This window comes from Tetrao urogallus (assembly GCF_951394365.1).
Source record: "Tetrao urogallus genome assembly, chromosome: 1".
Lineage (NCBI taxonomy): Eukaryota > Metazoa > Chordata > Aves > Galliformes > Phasianidae > Tetrao > Tetrao urogallus.
The window spans coordinates 13882562-13899411 of NC_136813.1; the positions used below are offsets into that span (position 1 = coordinate 13882562).

The 16850-nt window shown below is 40.5% G+C and overlaps 1 protein-coding gene across 2 annotated transcripts; it reads right to left on the minus strand.

The window, feature by feature from the left end:
• Positions 1–3231: 3231 nt before the first annotated feature.
• Positions 3232–16512, minus strand: DCUN1D5 (defective in cullin neddylation 1 domain containing 5; the record flags this gene model as incomplete). Of its 2 annotated transcripts, none has more annotated exons than XM_079549569.1 (8): positions 3232–3333; positions 4121–4223; positions 5040–5144; positions 5237–5345; positions 11048–11139; positions 11330–11400; positions 13449–13531; positions 16433–16512. In XM_079549569.1, the coding sequence occupies 8 exons, from the start codon at positions 16510–16512 to the stop codon at positions 3278–3280; spliced, it is 699 nt and encodes a 232-aa protein (XP_079405695.1). In that variant the 3' UTR covers positions 3232–3277. The 2 variants fall into 2 exon arrangements, with proteins under 2 accessions (XP_079405695.1, XP_079405694.1); XM_079549568.1 differs by having other exon boundaries at positions 13449–13540.
• Between the last annotated feature and the right edge of the window lie 338 nt (positions 16513–16850).

Here is a 16850-nt window from a genome sequence, read left to right on the forward strand (position 1 = left end):
AAATTACAGCCATCAGTAAAGAATTATATGGTTAAACAGTAAAGATAAATGTGATTAAAAGTACAGATACAGTTAAAGAACATAGGTAAACATACATGACTGTTTAATTCAAAATCACATTCTTACATAGAAGAAATGTTACATTCCAATCTACCAGTATGGCTTTTTCCATGAACAGGTGGGTGCTTCCAGATTAAAAACCCAAAACTTTGTTGTTCAAGAACTGAGAAAAATTTAGCTATGTGAAGAGAATTAATGTAAAGAAATTAGAAGTGAGACCAAAGCAAAGTTTATAATACCAAGATAGACATCACTGTGATTTAGTTGTGGAAGACATTTCACCCTTGCTTTTATTATTTGTCATAGCTATGGCAGCATATTTCACTTGTGAACTTTCATCATAAGATACGGCAGAAAAGGTGTCACTTCCTCATTTGAGAGATTAAAATGCACCTGAGCAAAGCAAAACTAAAATGTAAAGGTTAATGAAAGCATTCAGCTGAACTCAGTTTTGGCTTGTGGATGTGCACAAAACAGAACAAAAAATAAATAAACAACTTTTGGCACTTATCCACAGAAAGATGTAAGGTGATTTAATTAAAAAAAAAAAAAAAAAAAAGACAGCTAGGAAAAGTGACCAGCTCACAATGAAACTGTACAAGCCATTAGTTCACATTTAAACAATAAATCTGATTGCAGTTTAGAGCACAAAAACATAACTTAAAGTCCTATTTTATTCAAATTTGAAAAACTATATTGATTTTAAGTCGTTTAAATACATTCATTCCCAGTCAAAGTTTTACAGTAACTGATGATTTTCCGTCACGCACACAACCAAGTTATAAATCCCTGAAATGTGGATTTATTAGAGGAATACTGATAAAACCTTAACAGAGATACAAATGATACATCACACAGCATCTTACACCTTAACTGTAAGTACTTGACTGTCTTGGACGGTAGATGCATCACTCCTACTGTTAGACACTAACACCAGCCTCTAAGACCAACTGGTTTAACTTGAATTCAGAACAGCTTGCAATTACCTAAAAAAGTGTGGGTTTTTTCCTTTTTCTTTATTTTTCCCCCCAACCACACTAGAAAATGTTCAACTTCTACCTGTATTTCAAAACTCCTGGAAAGAGAATTTTCCAGTTATAACTGGGTCTAAATATACTAAGCTAGAAGAGTCACTGAAGTGAATTTTAGAAAGTCGTTTCAGAATCAGTGCCCTTGCAGAGATTCAATATACAGCAGTACTTCCCTAGATCTAATTGGTGTATCTTTATCCTGTGCACCTCAGAAATTCAATTCACTGTTTTTGGGACTCTTGAAGTTACTCTCATTCTGGCACTGAGTTTCCGTATGGAAGGGCAATTTCCAAACAAAAGGCACTCTGTTATGGGAGAAATCAGAATCATCGGCAACGCAAACAGACAACCTGAAACCTATTTAAGAGAACTGCTGAAGTCTTCGCAAGGTCTGAAATTAAGTACTTTCCTTAAGAAAGGTGGAAAAACAGACCAGCTGCAGTGCACGGGTCTGCATGCACACAGACACTAGCCACTGTATGAGCACAGCGATCTGCCAGTATCTCAGCTTCTTCTTCATTCCAAAGCGCTTTTGGCTTGGGCAGAACCATACCTCTAAGGCTCAGCTGCACTATCAGGTGACTTGCGGAAAGGCCCAGGGAACACCACTGACTGACAATACCATCTGCAGCCCCAGCAGCAAGCAGCTTCAGAGAGTGGCAAGTAGCAAAGGTGTTCCTTTAAAAGAATGAGAGCATGGGCACGCTTCTATTTTGTTCCACTTCCTACTGCTATTTCTTCCTCTCTTCACCCTTCCCTCCCACTCTTCTCCCACCATTGAATAAAAATAAAAAAAATATATAATCCACTGTCTTGGGAATGAAGCTTTCCTTAATGATAGAAAAACTCACACTTAGTCTGAATAAGGGATGTGCAAAACAGAAGTAATTTCCCTGAGGCAAAGATCTTCAAGTCATGCCTAGCTTACATTGTCTATTCTCATTTCAAGCTGTTGATGTGTTTGGCACAATGAGGCCTTGATCTGGAGTCTCGTGGCATTATCACAGTCTAAATAATATAATTATATAATGAAGTAGAAGTTACAAATGCTTCATTCTCTCATTCCATTTTGTTTTCTTATATTTACTCATTAAAATCCTGTTTCTTCTCAAAGATGGCATTCAGATTCCTGGGCAGAAAGGTGGAGTGACAACCTTTAAATAAAGTTGAAGTTTGTCACAAAAACTGCCTAAACAGGCAGTCACGGTAATTATTGTTCTCAACACATGAATAACAGGGTAAAAATTAATAGCCTGTTACATACGGGTCAAAAACAGATGATTTAAGTCTTTCTTACATCACAGAAAAACTTCAAGAGAGGTAAAAGAAAGTCATGCTGTGAATGCTTCCAGTCTAAAACACGAAAGAAGCAAAGCTCGAAGGCAGGTCTTTCCAGCTTTCCCTTTTTATATATAAATTGCACTTCTTATCCAAAGCAACTCAAAGTCTAAGCTGTAATAGAAATTTGGAGCTGCAGTACGGTATCACAGTACCTTTGTTTGACATCTGAAGTACAGGTAACTAGTTTCCAGCTACCCTGCATCCACAGCCACACGTGAGCTCCACACCTTTCTGCTTAACAAAGCATCTGCCATTAAATGCCATGCCACTGGGTGAGTACAGAACAGAACAAAACAGAGCTTAAGGCCTTTATCTCCAGAAGGAGCTGAAAAGTGTGGCACAACCCATGACCAATACTTAATACTCAAATTAACACACCCCCACCCAGGGCTCAAATAATTAGTCACTCTTTCTAACGTTTCTTTCACAAGACAATCATACCGCCAGCAAGCAACAGTGCCAGGTAAGCATTTTTAAGGTCTCAATAAATCATAACAAAGGGCACTTCTGAGAAAGATCATTTTAAAGATTTGGTTCTAGAAATAGACACCACACTCACATTCAAGGGACATTCTTCACTTTTAGGCCTTTGTCACAAATCTGAATCTTTATTGTTCTGAAAGAAATGCTATAAATGTAAGACTCAAAACAAGAACTCCAACTTTCAGTCTCGGAAGAGGTGTGGTTCAAATGCCCATATCACATGTAACAAGAAAACTTCCTTAGAAAAGGAAAAAAATTACTGTAAAGTCTTTCATAAAAATGAAAATGCAATCCGATGTTTTTCTCATTAGTTTGTGTACAGGCGGGCACCAAAAAAACTTGCATTTTCTTTTGAATTCTTGCTATGACGCTTGACGAACTTTCTGCCATTCGACAAACTCATCCAGAAGTACAGGCCCTGCAAAAGGAAGAAACTCAGAGTAATATCTACCACAGTCTTTCAAACATTTTCTCTTAACATACAGAGGTTAAAACTGAGCCTTGGCAACATGCACATTAACCCTTACAAACACTTACGAAGACATGAGATGACTACAATCACTTCAATCCAAGGGTGGAATGAATAACACTACACACTGAACTACAAAAAAAGGTATTCTTAACACACATAATAGGTGTGCTGAACTGAATGGAAAGCATCAGAAATGAATGAGCATTTAGAATCAGCATTCTAAAATGGGGCAAGTGACTCCTTCTTGCTGGAACTTCCAGAATTACACAATTAGAAATGCAGAATAAAATGGGAGATAACCACTGCAATTCAGTTATAGTAGGCCTGACTATCAGCTAAGTGTAGACTTCAAGTTCCCTAAAGCATTTCTCAAGTACCAGCAGCTAGGCTACTTTATAATTTAACTAGAATTCATCATGTGTAAGTGTAAAAGAAGAGTTTGCTATTTACAGTTTAGCTTGCAAATAGTGTTTTCCTGTAGTAAGCAGCTTTACTAGATCCTTAAGTGGATATAAGTTGGCTTAGGTACATTGTCATGCCACAGACTTGCTTCTAAAATTAGTACCTGCAGTTCAGAAACGAGTGGCTGTTAGGACAGTTATCTATGTGTTTCTGGAAAATAATTAGTTTTCCCTTCAAAGTACTGCTTCTGCTATTTAACGTACTCATGTTTTATGCCAATTAAAAATGCTAACAATAATAGCTGAATAAATGAAATGTTACGATTACTTACATGCACCATCTTCATCATAGTTGCTAAGATCTGCATGGACAGTTCTGCTGAACTCTAGCACATTGTACCACTGGTCCTTGTTCATGACTCTATACTTCGATTGCTAGGAAAATAATTTAATTTCAAAACATTAAAATGCCAACATTAAAATGCTGCACGTTCTTTCCAGTTTTCTCTCATTTGTAATCTTCACTCAGTTCCTAAAAAGCAACCCCTCAGTGGGCAACAACAGCTACTCTCTCCCTTGGTTTTCCAGTTTTCAGAAGACTATGCAGCACATATTCCATAGCTCTAAAATTACAGAAAATAGTTTCTTGAAAGAAGATCAGAGCAAAACTGAAATAATTTCACTGTATTCTGAAGCCTCAAAAACCTGTTTTTATCTTGCCCTCAAGTGAGGCATACTTAGCACAGGTGCATTTCCAGAATGAACAGCTGCAGGAATCTTTTCTCCAAGATGTAAAGTAGCATTACTGTAAGGACACATACTTTCCTCCAACTTATCACTGATTTTATGTCCCAAGCCTAGTATGCTGAGCAGTGTATATACATTTACACTACTAAATTGCTTGTGGCTAAGAAGAATCTTCCAGAGGCAGTCAGAGCTTAAGGTACCTACACATCATTATCTACAGAAGGCAATTTTGAAATTAACACGTGTAGCTAAAGAGACAGGCTCTACTAATTTTACCTTTATTGCCTAATTAAGATGGAATTTTGTTGCCTTCGATTGGAGAAGGGGAGAGAGGAAAAGTGATCTGTGATGTATATAAGAACATCACTGTTTCAGAAGGAGCCTGAGGACGGGAAAAGGAGAAACCTGGATACATTCTTGAACCAAACAACACAAATCCTGAAATCTTCTCATGAAACAGCCCAACCAGCATTCTATCATTCTAAAACTCAAGGAAATGCCTACCTCCAGGTACTGATAAAATACTGAAAACAGTGGCCAAGTTCTTCCAAGCAGAAGCGCTAACATGGATTTTGCAGTATCAATATCAAGACTTCGCTGGTCTTTGTCCTAGAGTTACATAAAGAAAGCACAAGAACACTGAAGTACAAACTCACTGAATAACTAAAATTATAACTTCTCTAAGATGCCAGTAGCCTTACCCTTGCAAAATCAAAGGCATATCTGTAGATATTCTTAAAGGATGAGATGTCATTCAACTGTGACCGCAAGAAGTCAAATTTACTCTGTAACTTTTCTGTACAGTCACACCTTAAAATAAAGGAGAACAAATGGTGTTAGAAGTTCAAAACAAAACATTTGGACCATGAAAAATGCCAGGAAGAGTAAAAAAAAAATAAAAGTAACTACAATCAGCAAATTACAGAATCACAGAATTGTAGGGGTTGGAAGGGACCTCCAGAGATCATCGAGTCCAACCCCCCTGCCAAAGCAGGCTCCCTACACCAGGTCACACAGGTAGGCATCCAGGCAGGTCTTGAACATCTCCAGAGAAGGAGACTCCACCACCTCCCTGGGCAGCCTGTTCCAGTGCTCCGTCACCTCACCGTAAAGAAGTTCTTGCGCACATTTGTGCAGAACTTCCTATGCTGCAGTTTCCAGCCGTTTCCCCTTGTCCTGTCTCCACTCACCACTGAAAAGAGTCCGGCCTCGCCATTTTGCCCCCCACACCTTAGATATCTGTAGACCTGGATCAGGTCCCCTCTCAGTCTTCTTTTCTCAAGGCTGAACAGACCCAGTTCACTCAGCCTTTCTTCATAGGGAAGATGCTCCAGGCCCTTCACCATCTTTGTGGCCCTGCGCTGGACTCTTTCCAAGAGATCCGTGTCTTTTTTGTACTGGGGAGCCCAGAACTGGACGCAGTACTCCAGATGAGGCCTCACCAGGGCAGAGTAGAGGAGGAGGATCACCTCCCCAGACCTGCTGGACACGCTCTTTTTAATGCACTCCAGTATGCCATTGGCCCTCTTGGCCACAAGGGCACACTGCTGGCTCATGGCCAACCTGTTGTCCACCAGGACACCCAGGTCCCTCTCCACAGAGCTCCCCTCCAACATTCATAATGCTGTGGAGGTGATGTGAACACTGGACATGCTCAGAAATTTGCAGCTGACGAATGCTGAGGTTCTGTAAACAAGATTTTTTTTTTAAAGTATCAGCAATATCAGCTTTTTAAAAATCCATCAACTGTACTTCTAAAAAAAGTCCTTCCATGCCATACCCATCATTTCCTTACCTTTCAATCATTCTTAACTTTGTAGACAACAGTACTCAACGTGCACTGAAGCGATATAGCCCTTACTTACAGCTGGATTCTGTTCCATACACCTTTGGGAAAAAAACCCAAAAACTAAAAAACACTTCCAAGTCCATACCTGTGCAAGTAGCAGGATTCAGCAGGTGCTTAGCAAAACTTACTGAGGTCTGGGAGTGTTTAATGACTGATAAACACAAGCTCTGATAAGCCCGTATCACCTGGACTAGTCAGTAGCTATTGAACCGAAAATTCACAAGTTGAGCAAGGATTTACCAGCCTGTTAGTTGGTCTGAAAACCCTTTGGTAAAAACCCTCTCTATTACTAATCCCAGGAAGGAAAGTCTTCCTGTACTTTACCTAGCAATCACTTCTTTCATAATAAAAAATTGGTTAGCTTCACCAACACTGGCACTGGAGAATGTAATTTACTCGTGTAAATCCTGTGGGAAAGGCTCACTCTAAAAGAACAGTTGTTACATTATAATCACATTTTATTTTTATAAAAATAACAGCTGTGTTGGGTTAAAAAAATCCACCTTCTTCTGTTCTCTGTTTGACAGAAGCAGTACTTTCAGAAACACAGAGATATACGCATAAATACTTCCTCTGGGGTACCCGTCTGCCTCCTGGCAGCCTGCCTCTCAGAGAACATATTCTTCAAGGACTTGCACCAGAAGCCCTCAGCAAAGGGCATTTCAGGAGTCCTGCAGCACACTGCCAAGATGTTGCACCTTGATGGGGAACTTTCCCTGCAGCTGATAGTCCTGTTCATCAGTTCTGCTAGCCCATGCAAGCACATATGCAGGTCTGTCTCTATCAGAACAGCTGCAATGAGAAAAATGTAATGATTCCAGCTAGTGAAGCCTTTTTGCTCAGTGGAACGCTTTTGTTATTGTCTCCAGCAGCATGAAGGTAAAGCAGGGCAAAGTCCAAGCTAAGATTAGTGCTAAATAAACAATTACCTAATTATGTTCCGTATTTAAATTATAAGAACTTACGATGTTTATATTATTAACAAAATAAACAACTTAAAACTCAACTGAGATTATTTATCATAAAATACATACAAACGCCAGCATACCTATGTCTCCTACAAAACACTTTGTTAAAGTTGCTCAAATATAAGTGCAAATACAAAGTGAAACTGCTATTATTGTCTATACTGTAATTGGTAATATCAATCAGTACTGGTACCAGTGCTACTTGACATCTTGGTCAGCAATATGAACACTGGGTTTGAATGTGCCTTCACAGCAAGTCAGCCCACGACACAAAGCTGAGTGGTGCTGTCAACACACTGAGGGAAAGTGACACCACACAGAGAGACTTGTACAGGCTGGAGAGAGATGCCCATGAGAACGTCATGCAGTTCAGCGCTATCAAATGCAAAGTTTTGCACCTAGGTTGGGGCAATCCCTAAGCACAAACTCAGGCTGTGCAGAAAACAGATTGAGAGCAGCACTGATGAGAAAGGGCTTCAGGATGTTGGTTGATGAAAAGGCTCAGCAAGAGCTGGCAGTGTGTGTTTGCAGCTCAGAAGACCATATCACAGCTTCATCAAAAGAAGCACAGCCAGTAGACCAAGGGAGGTGATCCTACCCCTCCACTTCACTCTTGTGAGCCCCTACCTGCAGTATCACAAGTGGGCCCCCAGCATAAGGACACAGACCTGCTAGAGGAGGTCCAGAGGAAGGTCACGAGGATGCTTAGAGGGCTGGAACACCTCTCCGATGAAGACAGGCTGAGAACTGGTGTTACTGGGGTTATTTAGCCTAGAGAAGTTCTGAGGGTACACTATAGAGGCCTTCTGATACTCACAAGTGGCTTGCAGAGTAAATGGGGGAGGAACTCTTTGTCATGGAATACAGGGATAACAGTTTAAAACTTGAAGCGGGGAGATCTTGGTTAGATGTTAGGAAGAAATTCTTTACTCAGAGTGAGGTGAAGCACTGGCACAACATTCTCAGAGACATTATGGGTGCACCATCCCTGGAGATGTTCAAGGCAAGGTTGGACGGGGCCCCGGGCAGCCTGATCTAGCAGGTGGCAGAACTGCCCACAGCAGGGGAGTTGGAACTACGTGGTCTTTAACGTTCCTTCCAATCCAAACCATTCCATGATTCGCTCATACATACTGTAACACAAAAGTAATTTCCTTAAAAAAAAAATTAAGGAATAAATGAAAGCGCGCTACATCTCAAGATGCTACTGCGGAGCTATTGTCAACCTATTTAAAACCCAGCAGTTTAATCGATCACATTCAGACACACTGCTCTGAGGTCTGATACAGGGACATATCATTTAAAGCCACTTCCACACTCAGTCAGTGATTCTGTTCACACTGGTGCACTAAGTAGTTTCCAAACCACTCTTTTATAAACACAGCTGTTTCTGTGTCTGCATCATGAAGATGACTGAGATCAATGGGATTCAAGTTTTCATATTAAAAAAAAAAAAAAAGTGCCAAGACAGTCCTTTATTAACAGCAAGTGCAGTGACAGCCTTCATATTGCAACTAGATGTTTTACTTTGTGGGTATGTGGAGCCCACAGCTGACAAACACACAAATCTCCTTCTCCACTATTTGTCATATACCTAGAGTTCAATGCTCGAGTTATTCAGTCTCCAAAGACTTGAAAGCAAAATGTAAGTAAGCAGTCACTTGCTAAGGGCTATTCATTTCATCCTAACGAGGCATCTAAAAGAGCTGAAATAAGTTGTGCAGCTGAGACGCTCTGCTGACAATGAGAAGAGTTTCAGACATTCAGATTAGTGTAGATTCAGGGAACCAGCTTTCATATATATGTAAATGTCATGGACCACCCTACCAACATGACATACTAGAATCCTTACTTCCATAACTTAAGTACGATCAACTTCCATTTAATGCATGATCCACCTTAACTTTGACAGTAAATACCATAACACATAGCTATTTTTCTCCTCCTCTCTATAAGAAGCAATTTCATCAGTGTATCACAAAGCCACAGATTAAAAGAAACAATCCTGCAAATGAAGAATGCTACTTCAAGATTCAGGCATTCAAATGTTGGCATTGAATTGCAGCCAAGAGCTTAGATTTTGATGTCTTCAGCTTTATGTGCTGCCATTCATAGAGCTCTAGCCAACCAACCCACAAGAGTAATTCAGCTGACTGAACTGGCCAGTACACCAGGCTTTGGTGTACACTGAACGCCACCTTACGTTCCAATGCATTCACCAGATCTAGAGAAACTGCATTAAGAGCTTAAGAAATCAGCTGTTGCACATTAACCACACATTTAGATGTCTTGACCTGAATTCCACCCAGTGCTGATGATGCAATTACATGACAAGGTATTCCACGCATTTTGAAATAACGATTCTGTAGTACACTTCAGACTTAGGACACATGCTGGGCTTTTAATACTTGCAATGTTATTTCTCCATGCAAAACTGTAATAATGCTGTGTAAGAATATAATGATCCTGCTGGTCTAATAGCATAAATCCTTCTCTTTCAAAACTTCTGTCAAACCTTTAACAAGAACCTGGAGTCCCTTGATCCCTGTAGAGTCCGTTATTATGATCCCCCATTCACAGAAAGCACAAAGAACACAAGTCTACAGATTTCTGCTTTTTTAAGCCATTGAGCCTTCAGTTCTTTCATATGAGTGTCACAGGTTGGCCAGATGCTTAGCCTACAGCCTGATGCTATACCACTGCTTTGCTCCCCCCAAGTAACTGTTTTAGGCTTAGGTAGGTGCTTCAATTATGTCTGTTTATATAGAGATGCATAAAAGTAAAATATATATTTTGTCTTAAATACATTACATCTACAGGATGATGAGCTCTATTCTTAAAATGAAGATTTAATTCTTAATTACACTAGATTATTACAGACAGAAATTAAGTCTACAGTATTGGCTCTGAAGAGTTGCCATACTCCATGCATGTCTGTGCACACAATCAGCTAGACTGGCTGATTTTTGAAGCCTTCTAGTTGGTATAAAAATTAAGTTCCTTATAGAATTGACTTATTTACTACAGTACATCTAAAAATGAATACAGTTTAACTGAATGCGGTATCATAACAAGTCACCCTTGAAACATTAATGAATCCTAAGGTTCATAAATAACAAAACAACAGCTGAGCCTAGCCTCACCAAAAGCTAACAGTTATACAAACAAGCATCTCTTTAGCATTTTACCAAAAAAAAAAAAAAAAAAAAAAATTCTACTCACAGGAGGATTTGAGAAATCTACTTATAAACTGAAAAAGCATCATTCAACTTAAGCAATTAAAAATGGCTTCTGACCTGTATCTAGTAGATAATAACAATAAACAGTAGATTATCAAAAATAGGCCTCATCTCTAAAGCTTGGATATCAGTAACCAGCTTCTCAGAATACCAGTGCTGAGATAGAAGCAGATCTGAGATGTCCTTGAACACGTACCTGGTAACTGGTATTTTAACATGCCATCAAAACCTGATTAAGATTAGACAAACTTTTAGTGAAGTCATCAGATTCCCAATCTGATGAAATACAACAGCTACTTCAGCTGGTGACTGAAACCAGACCTAAAAACCAAGAGCTTCTGTGTCTTATTGCCAACATACAAGAAATAGTGGGCAAGATTCATTAAGGTACAGGTATAAAAATTTAATAGAACGTTCAAATTTGATATGTAAAAAAACAAACAAAAACCCTCTTACTGTAATGAGGTCATCCCCTTTAACCATTCTTCCTTGGTAAAAAATCCCATGCTTTCAGCCTCTAGCTTCCAGGCTAAAACTAACATAATAATCTGGTGGAAACAAACAAGGGGAAAAAAAACGGAGTTAGTATGTAAGAAAAAATTGATTTCTAGACTTCTTTTGAAGAAAACTCCAAACATTCAAACAAGATATGCAACTCTGCTTACTGAAACAAAGAGCTGTACATGGAACTAATTCTAATCCAGTAAAAGTGTGATTAGTATTGTGAAAGAAACCTACATTTTCAGGTTCGACACCAATGTCTTCACAGAACTTTTCCATTCCTTCAGGCCCCACAACATCGTCAGGACCTTCGGAACCAAAATGAAATAGAAGTAACATTTAATGAATGTAAATTACATTTGAATTATCACATTCCAGGGTAGAATTAGACAATGTTTTATACTTATACAATGTTTTATAGCTTATATAAAAGCTATCTTTAAGAACACCGCATTACTTTATTAATTAGATTTTGTATTACAGCCGTTGTATCAGCTGCAACATGCAGACAAGTATGAAATGCTTGTCAATGACACAGCTGTAAGGAGCAAAAGCAAAAGGCATGCAGAACTGCTGTGAATTGCCTTCCCAGAACAGCGTACAACTATTTTATTTCACTTATGTGGGTTTTCAGAAGCATCCACTGAGTTTCACACAGACACAGCTAAACTCAGCAAATGTCATCTCTGCCCTATGAATAATGTTCTCCAAATAGTTATTTTACCAGCACAAAAAAATCCTACATCTGTCTGACCTACCTGTTGGCATTATGGGTTTGCTCTAACATTGCAGATAACGATTCTTATAATAAATATTAACCCTTTATGAACAAAGCAGTATAATAAATCTGAAAAAAATGCTGGGCAAAAAGTAATAAAAGCCTTGGCTACAATGAAAAGAACTGAGATCAGAACACTTAATATCATGCTGTTACCTTTCACTTATAACACAAAGAATGCCTAAAAAAGCAGCAACAGATTGTATTTAGAGAGCATATATGGACACTGCAAAATGGATTGTTTCCCTGAGTCCCTCTGGTTTCAGCTATTTCTGCTAAGCCTGTTCCAAAAACTTCCAGGCAACCCAATATTATCAGGGGGCTTTCTGACATGCTGTTTTGTACACATTTGAGATCTTGATGTTAACACTGCTTTAATGAACATGAGCCCATGTAAACGGCAAAGGCTGTGTGCTCAACAACAAAATACCACAGAATGTTTGAGAAATGTTGCTACTTTCAAAAAGAAAAAAAGCTGTTCTGTTTCTCTGTTTAAATTATGAAGAGATACAAGATATGGCATATTTAGATTACTGGTTAACTAACAATTATGACTCCCTACAATGAATTCTTGATTGAACAACAATAAAATATATAAGCCTTAAAAGATTAAAGGCACTTGAGTTACTTGCATCATAAGAAGAAAATAAACAGAACAGAGAGGAAATTTTCCACAGGAAAGACTTCAAAACAGTACAGCTCAAATCTAATTGAGAATGCAGATTACTAGAATCAAAAGTAGTTCATTACTCTGGAAACACTGTCAGTAAGGGACTGGTTTTGAATCATAGCCTCAAACCAATCCCTGTAAGATAAAACACCAGCTCATTTCATATTGAGAACTGAGGCAATAAAGAATTTTAGTCACCACTTAGCTAAGATGGACTTTAGTTAGTGACTACGTAAGAAAAGAAACTGATCATAGTTTACAGATGCAGAATTTCTAATCATACTGCAGTTTATTTACTAATTATAATTGTTCAGAAAGTGCTGCAATATACATTAGACATTTTCTCAAGGCAGCTACTACTTGGGTAGTGAGTTAATTTATTCACAAGAGGGTACTTCCAGCACTTGTGAACAAGACCTTGGTTATTTATGACATAAAACGTGTTAGGACATATTCTCAGCAGAACCAATATAAACATCTATCAACCTTTTTCTAAAAGATGAAAACATGGAGCTTAGATCATTAATTGTTATTTCATGATCATTCCAATTTGATTACAATCAAGATCACTGGAGAAATAAATTTCTATCTAAATGCTCATGGTCCCAACTTCTACTTGTCCTTTCCTAATGAGCAGCAGAATCCCTCAGTTCAACACTGCACACCATGCAACATCAGTCACTTTATTTTGACAAATGCCATGTAAAATTATGAAGCACAGAGGAAGAAGAGAAAAACAAGAAGACAAACTCTGAGAATGTGTTAGTAAAAGCCATATGAATTCAAGTGTATATGGACATACTTACGTCTCCATGAGGACACAAAGCAAAAATGCAAATAATATCTGACGTATTTATTTGTTTTAAACAAAGCCATGACATTTTAAATATGAATATACTGCATATTACCTGCATATTCATGAAACCATGCTAGGCACTTCTTGCTTGAAAAATGTTCCTCTCCGCTTATTACTTTACCAGATGCTTGTGACCTGCAATAGCTTATAGAAACAGAAGGACAGGAAGTGTTATTTTAATGTGAGAAATGGGAAACCAGTTACATTCTGTTTATTTTTTACTTCAAATTAAGCCAACTGTTTAATGAAGTCAATATACACAAAAAAGCTGAATTTAAGAGGCAATTGTCAGCCGTCCTATTTCAACACTCACTGGAACAAGGAATTACCTCAGAAAACAACCTTACCTTAGCCTGATTTATTCCAACTATGACTCTTACTGATATGCTGAAATATCAGCATAATGATATTTTTAAATATATAATAAAAAAAATAATCTACCTGATAGATGTTAAACCAAAAATCCACATGCAGGTGTTCAAAATGTCACCTCTTAGTAACTCAAATGCCTTAGCTACTCACACACACACACACACACACACACACACACACAAATATATGTAAGACTTTAATGTTGGTCTCTAATAAACAGCGTGAACTTCAATCAAGGGTGCTGAATATGCACAGATCCAATTTAGGTCATCAGGAGCTGCAGTTTGACATATTTAAAAGTCAGGCTATTTATATTTAGGCACCCAAATTTGGGAAGAAAACTCGGTCAGCTTGTTTATATTAAGCATGTAACTAAATCTCTAAGTTCTATGGCTGTTTGGTGCACATACAAGAATAGTATTATACAGCCTATGGAAAGACCCAAACAGCTGTGCACAAGCAGCTCCCACTCCCTACATTACCTTCCTTATGTGCCACAATATCCTTTTCATCTAGGAAGCCAATTTTTGTTACTTAGCATTCTTCAAAAGAATGCACAACATAACTGATTGTTTCCAGTAAAAACATGACTACATGAAAACATCTTTATTCAGTAAGAAGCACCTTCACAAAGCATTCTCCTCTCAAACAGAGTACTTCTAGAATGTGCTATGATTACTTCTAAGAACTGGGTGAAAGTAGTTGGAGCTGCATAATTTTAAATCCCCTCATACCAAGACTGCCATTTTAAAAATAAAAATGTCAAACAAAAAAAGAATGGTTCAATTCTAAAGGTGCTGGTCAATTTCAGCTCCTACATATTGCTTTAAGCTTCCCTAGGAGAAAAAGCAGCACTAAGATGAAGCCTTATGTTCTGAAAGCTACAATTCAAGGTATACAACACAAATAGCCAAAGGCCCTTAACAACACTAGTCACTAGGAAGGAAGAGCCATACTACTGTGTGTTGGTTTCAGTCACGTTAGTGTATAGCTATTTCTATAGACATATAGATGTTTCATTAAATAATATTAGCAATATATTGCTGCATTTAAACACTCCATTAGAAATGCTCCTATCTTCACCATTTTGTGACCAGCTAATACAAATATTCATTTTTGGTTATCAGTGTTCAAGAACTGAAACTGGAACAGCTGCAGAGAATGGCTATGATAGGCAAGGAAACTGAAAATCTGTCATACAAACCAGAAGAATTTAGACTGCTTCACAAAGTAAAGCATCAGTAAAGACAAATGCTCACTCCGAATGCTCTAAGAGGTGGAACCACGAGAAAGAAGCACTACATAAAGCATGGCTCAACTATCCCTTCCAACTCAGGCTGTTCTATGATTCCATTACAATGTTAGCAGAACGGCTATTAAGTAGTGGCTCTGAATAAGTTCAGACTGAAAATAAAAGATCATCAACACCCGCAATAAGCGGCCTCTGGAGCAGTTACCCACAGTAAATAGTCATAACAAAATAGAAGCTGAGGTGCTTCTGCTCTAAGTTCAAGTTTGGTCAACTTAAGAGGAAGAGCCTATGCTGCAATTTCTTGCAAAAGCCATTCCCGTAGCACTGATTTCATAAGTCTGTTGTATTCTAATGTCTTCAGGATGTTTATTGTAACTGCTACGTTACTATTATGCTTGGAAAGTTCTCAGAGATAGAGAACGCCTGCGGTTTCTTACAGAAAGCCACATGGGATGCTCCTGCTGCTACGCTGTAGCATTCTAATGGCCATTTTCAGGCACCATGGCTCAAGTGGCCTCTTTATGCATGTCAATCAACAAAACTCCTTTGGATCTGGACAGTGAGATCACATCTGGAACACTGTACAGTTCTGGGCTCCTCAGTTCAAGAAAGACATGGAACTCGAGCGAATCCAGCAGAAGGCCACAAAGATGATGAGGGGCCTGGAGCATCTCCAGCATGAGGAAAGGCTGAGAGACCTGGGGCTGCTGAGCCTGGAGGAGACTGACGAGGATCTTATCACTGCTGATAAACATCTAAAGTACAATCACTGTTTATAAATAGCTAGAGTACAAGGCTCAAGTCGATAGGACTAGGCTCTATCCAGCAACATGCAGCAACAGAACTAGGAGCAACAGGCAAAGCCTGGAACACAGGAAGTTGGGTACAAACGTGAGGAAGAACTTCTTTACTGCCGGTGTGACAGAGCACTGGGACGGGCTGCCCATAGAGACTGGGGAGTCTCCTTCCAGCCGGGTGCCTTCCTGTGCTACCTATTGCAGGAACCCACTTTAACGGGTTTTATTACCTGCCTTTATTAATGAAACCGTTCCCGATTTTGCTTAGGGGCACACTGACCATTTCAGCGCCGGCCCTCCGACTACAGCCAACGGCACGAAAGAGGAGAGCAGCCCGCAGCAGGCGTGAGCTCAGGGCGAGGCAGAAGACAGAGGCTGCACTCGAACCCCACGCTACAGCGGCAGGCGAAGCCCGCACGGGACACGAGCAGCTCCGCAGCGCTCCTCCTGCGGCTCTCATCGGCCGCCGCCAGCACCGCCGCGGCCGGGCAGACGGGCGGGCGGAGCGGGGGGGGGGCCGAGGGGGGGCGATCCCCGCTCCCCGCCCGCCTACCGCGCGAGACCCGCAACCGGCAACAGCCGCCGGAGGCCCGGCCCACCGGCCGCAGACGCTACCTGCCGAGTTTACACTTCTTGAGGCCGGTCTCGTCCGCCGCCGCCGGCCCCGAGGATTTTCTCTTCTTCTTCACCGGCATCGTTCTGCTCCGGCCGGGGGCCGCCCCGGTGCCGGGGCTCGCCGCCTGGGTCCCCCGGGCTCAGCGCTCCTGCCGCTGCTGTCGGGCGAGAGCGGAGGCGAGAGCGGCCCCGTCTCACCCCGCTGCTGCTGGTCCCCGCCCCGCTGGGCTCGGCCGGGTCTAGTTGGGTCAGGCCGGGCCAGGCCGGGCCCCGCCGCCGCCGCCGCGCCGGTCCGAGCAGTGAGCTTCGCGCCCGGGGCGGGAACGGGGAACCGGGCGGCAGCGGCTGCGGAGGGAACGGCGGCGACCCGGACGCAGACGGCGCGGACACGGAAGTGACAGCGCCGCGGGGGGGCGGG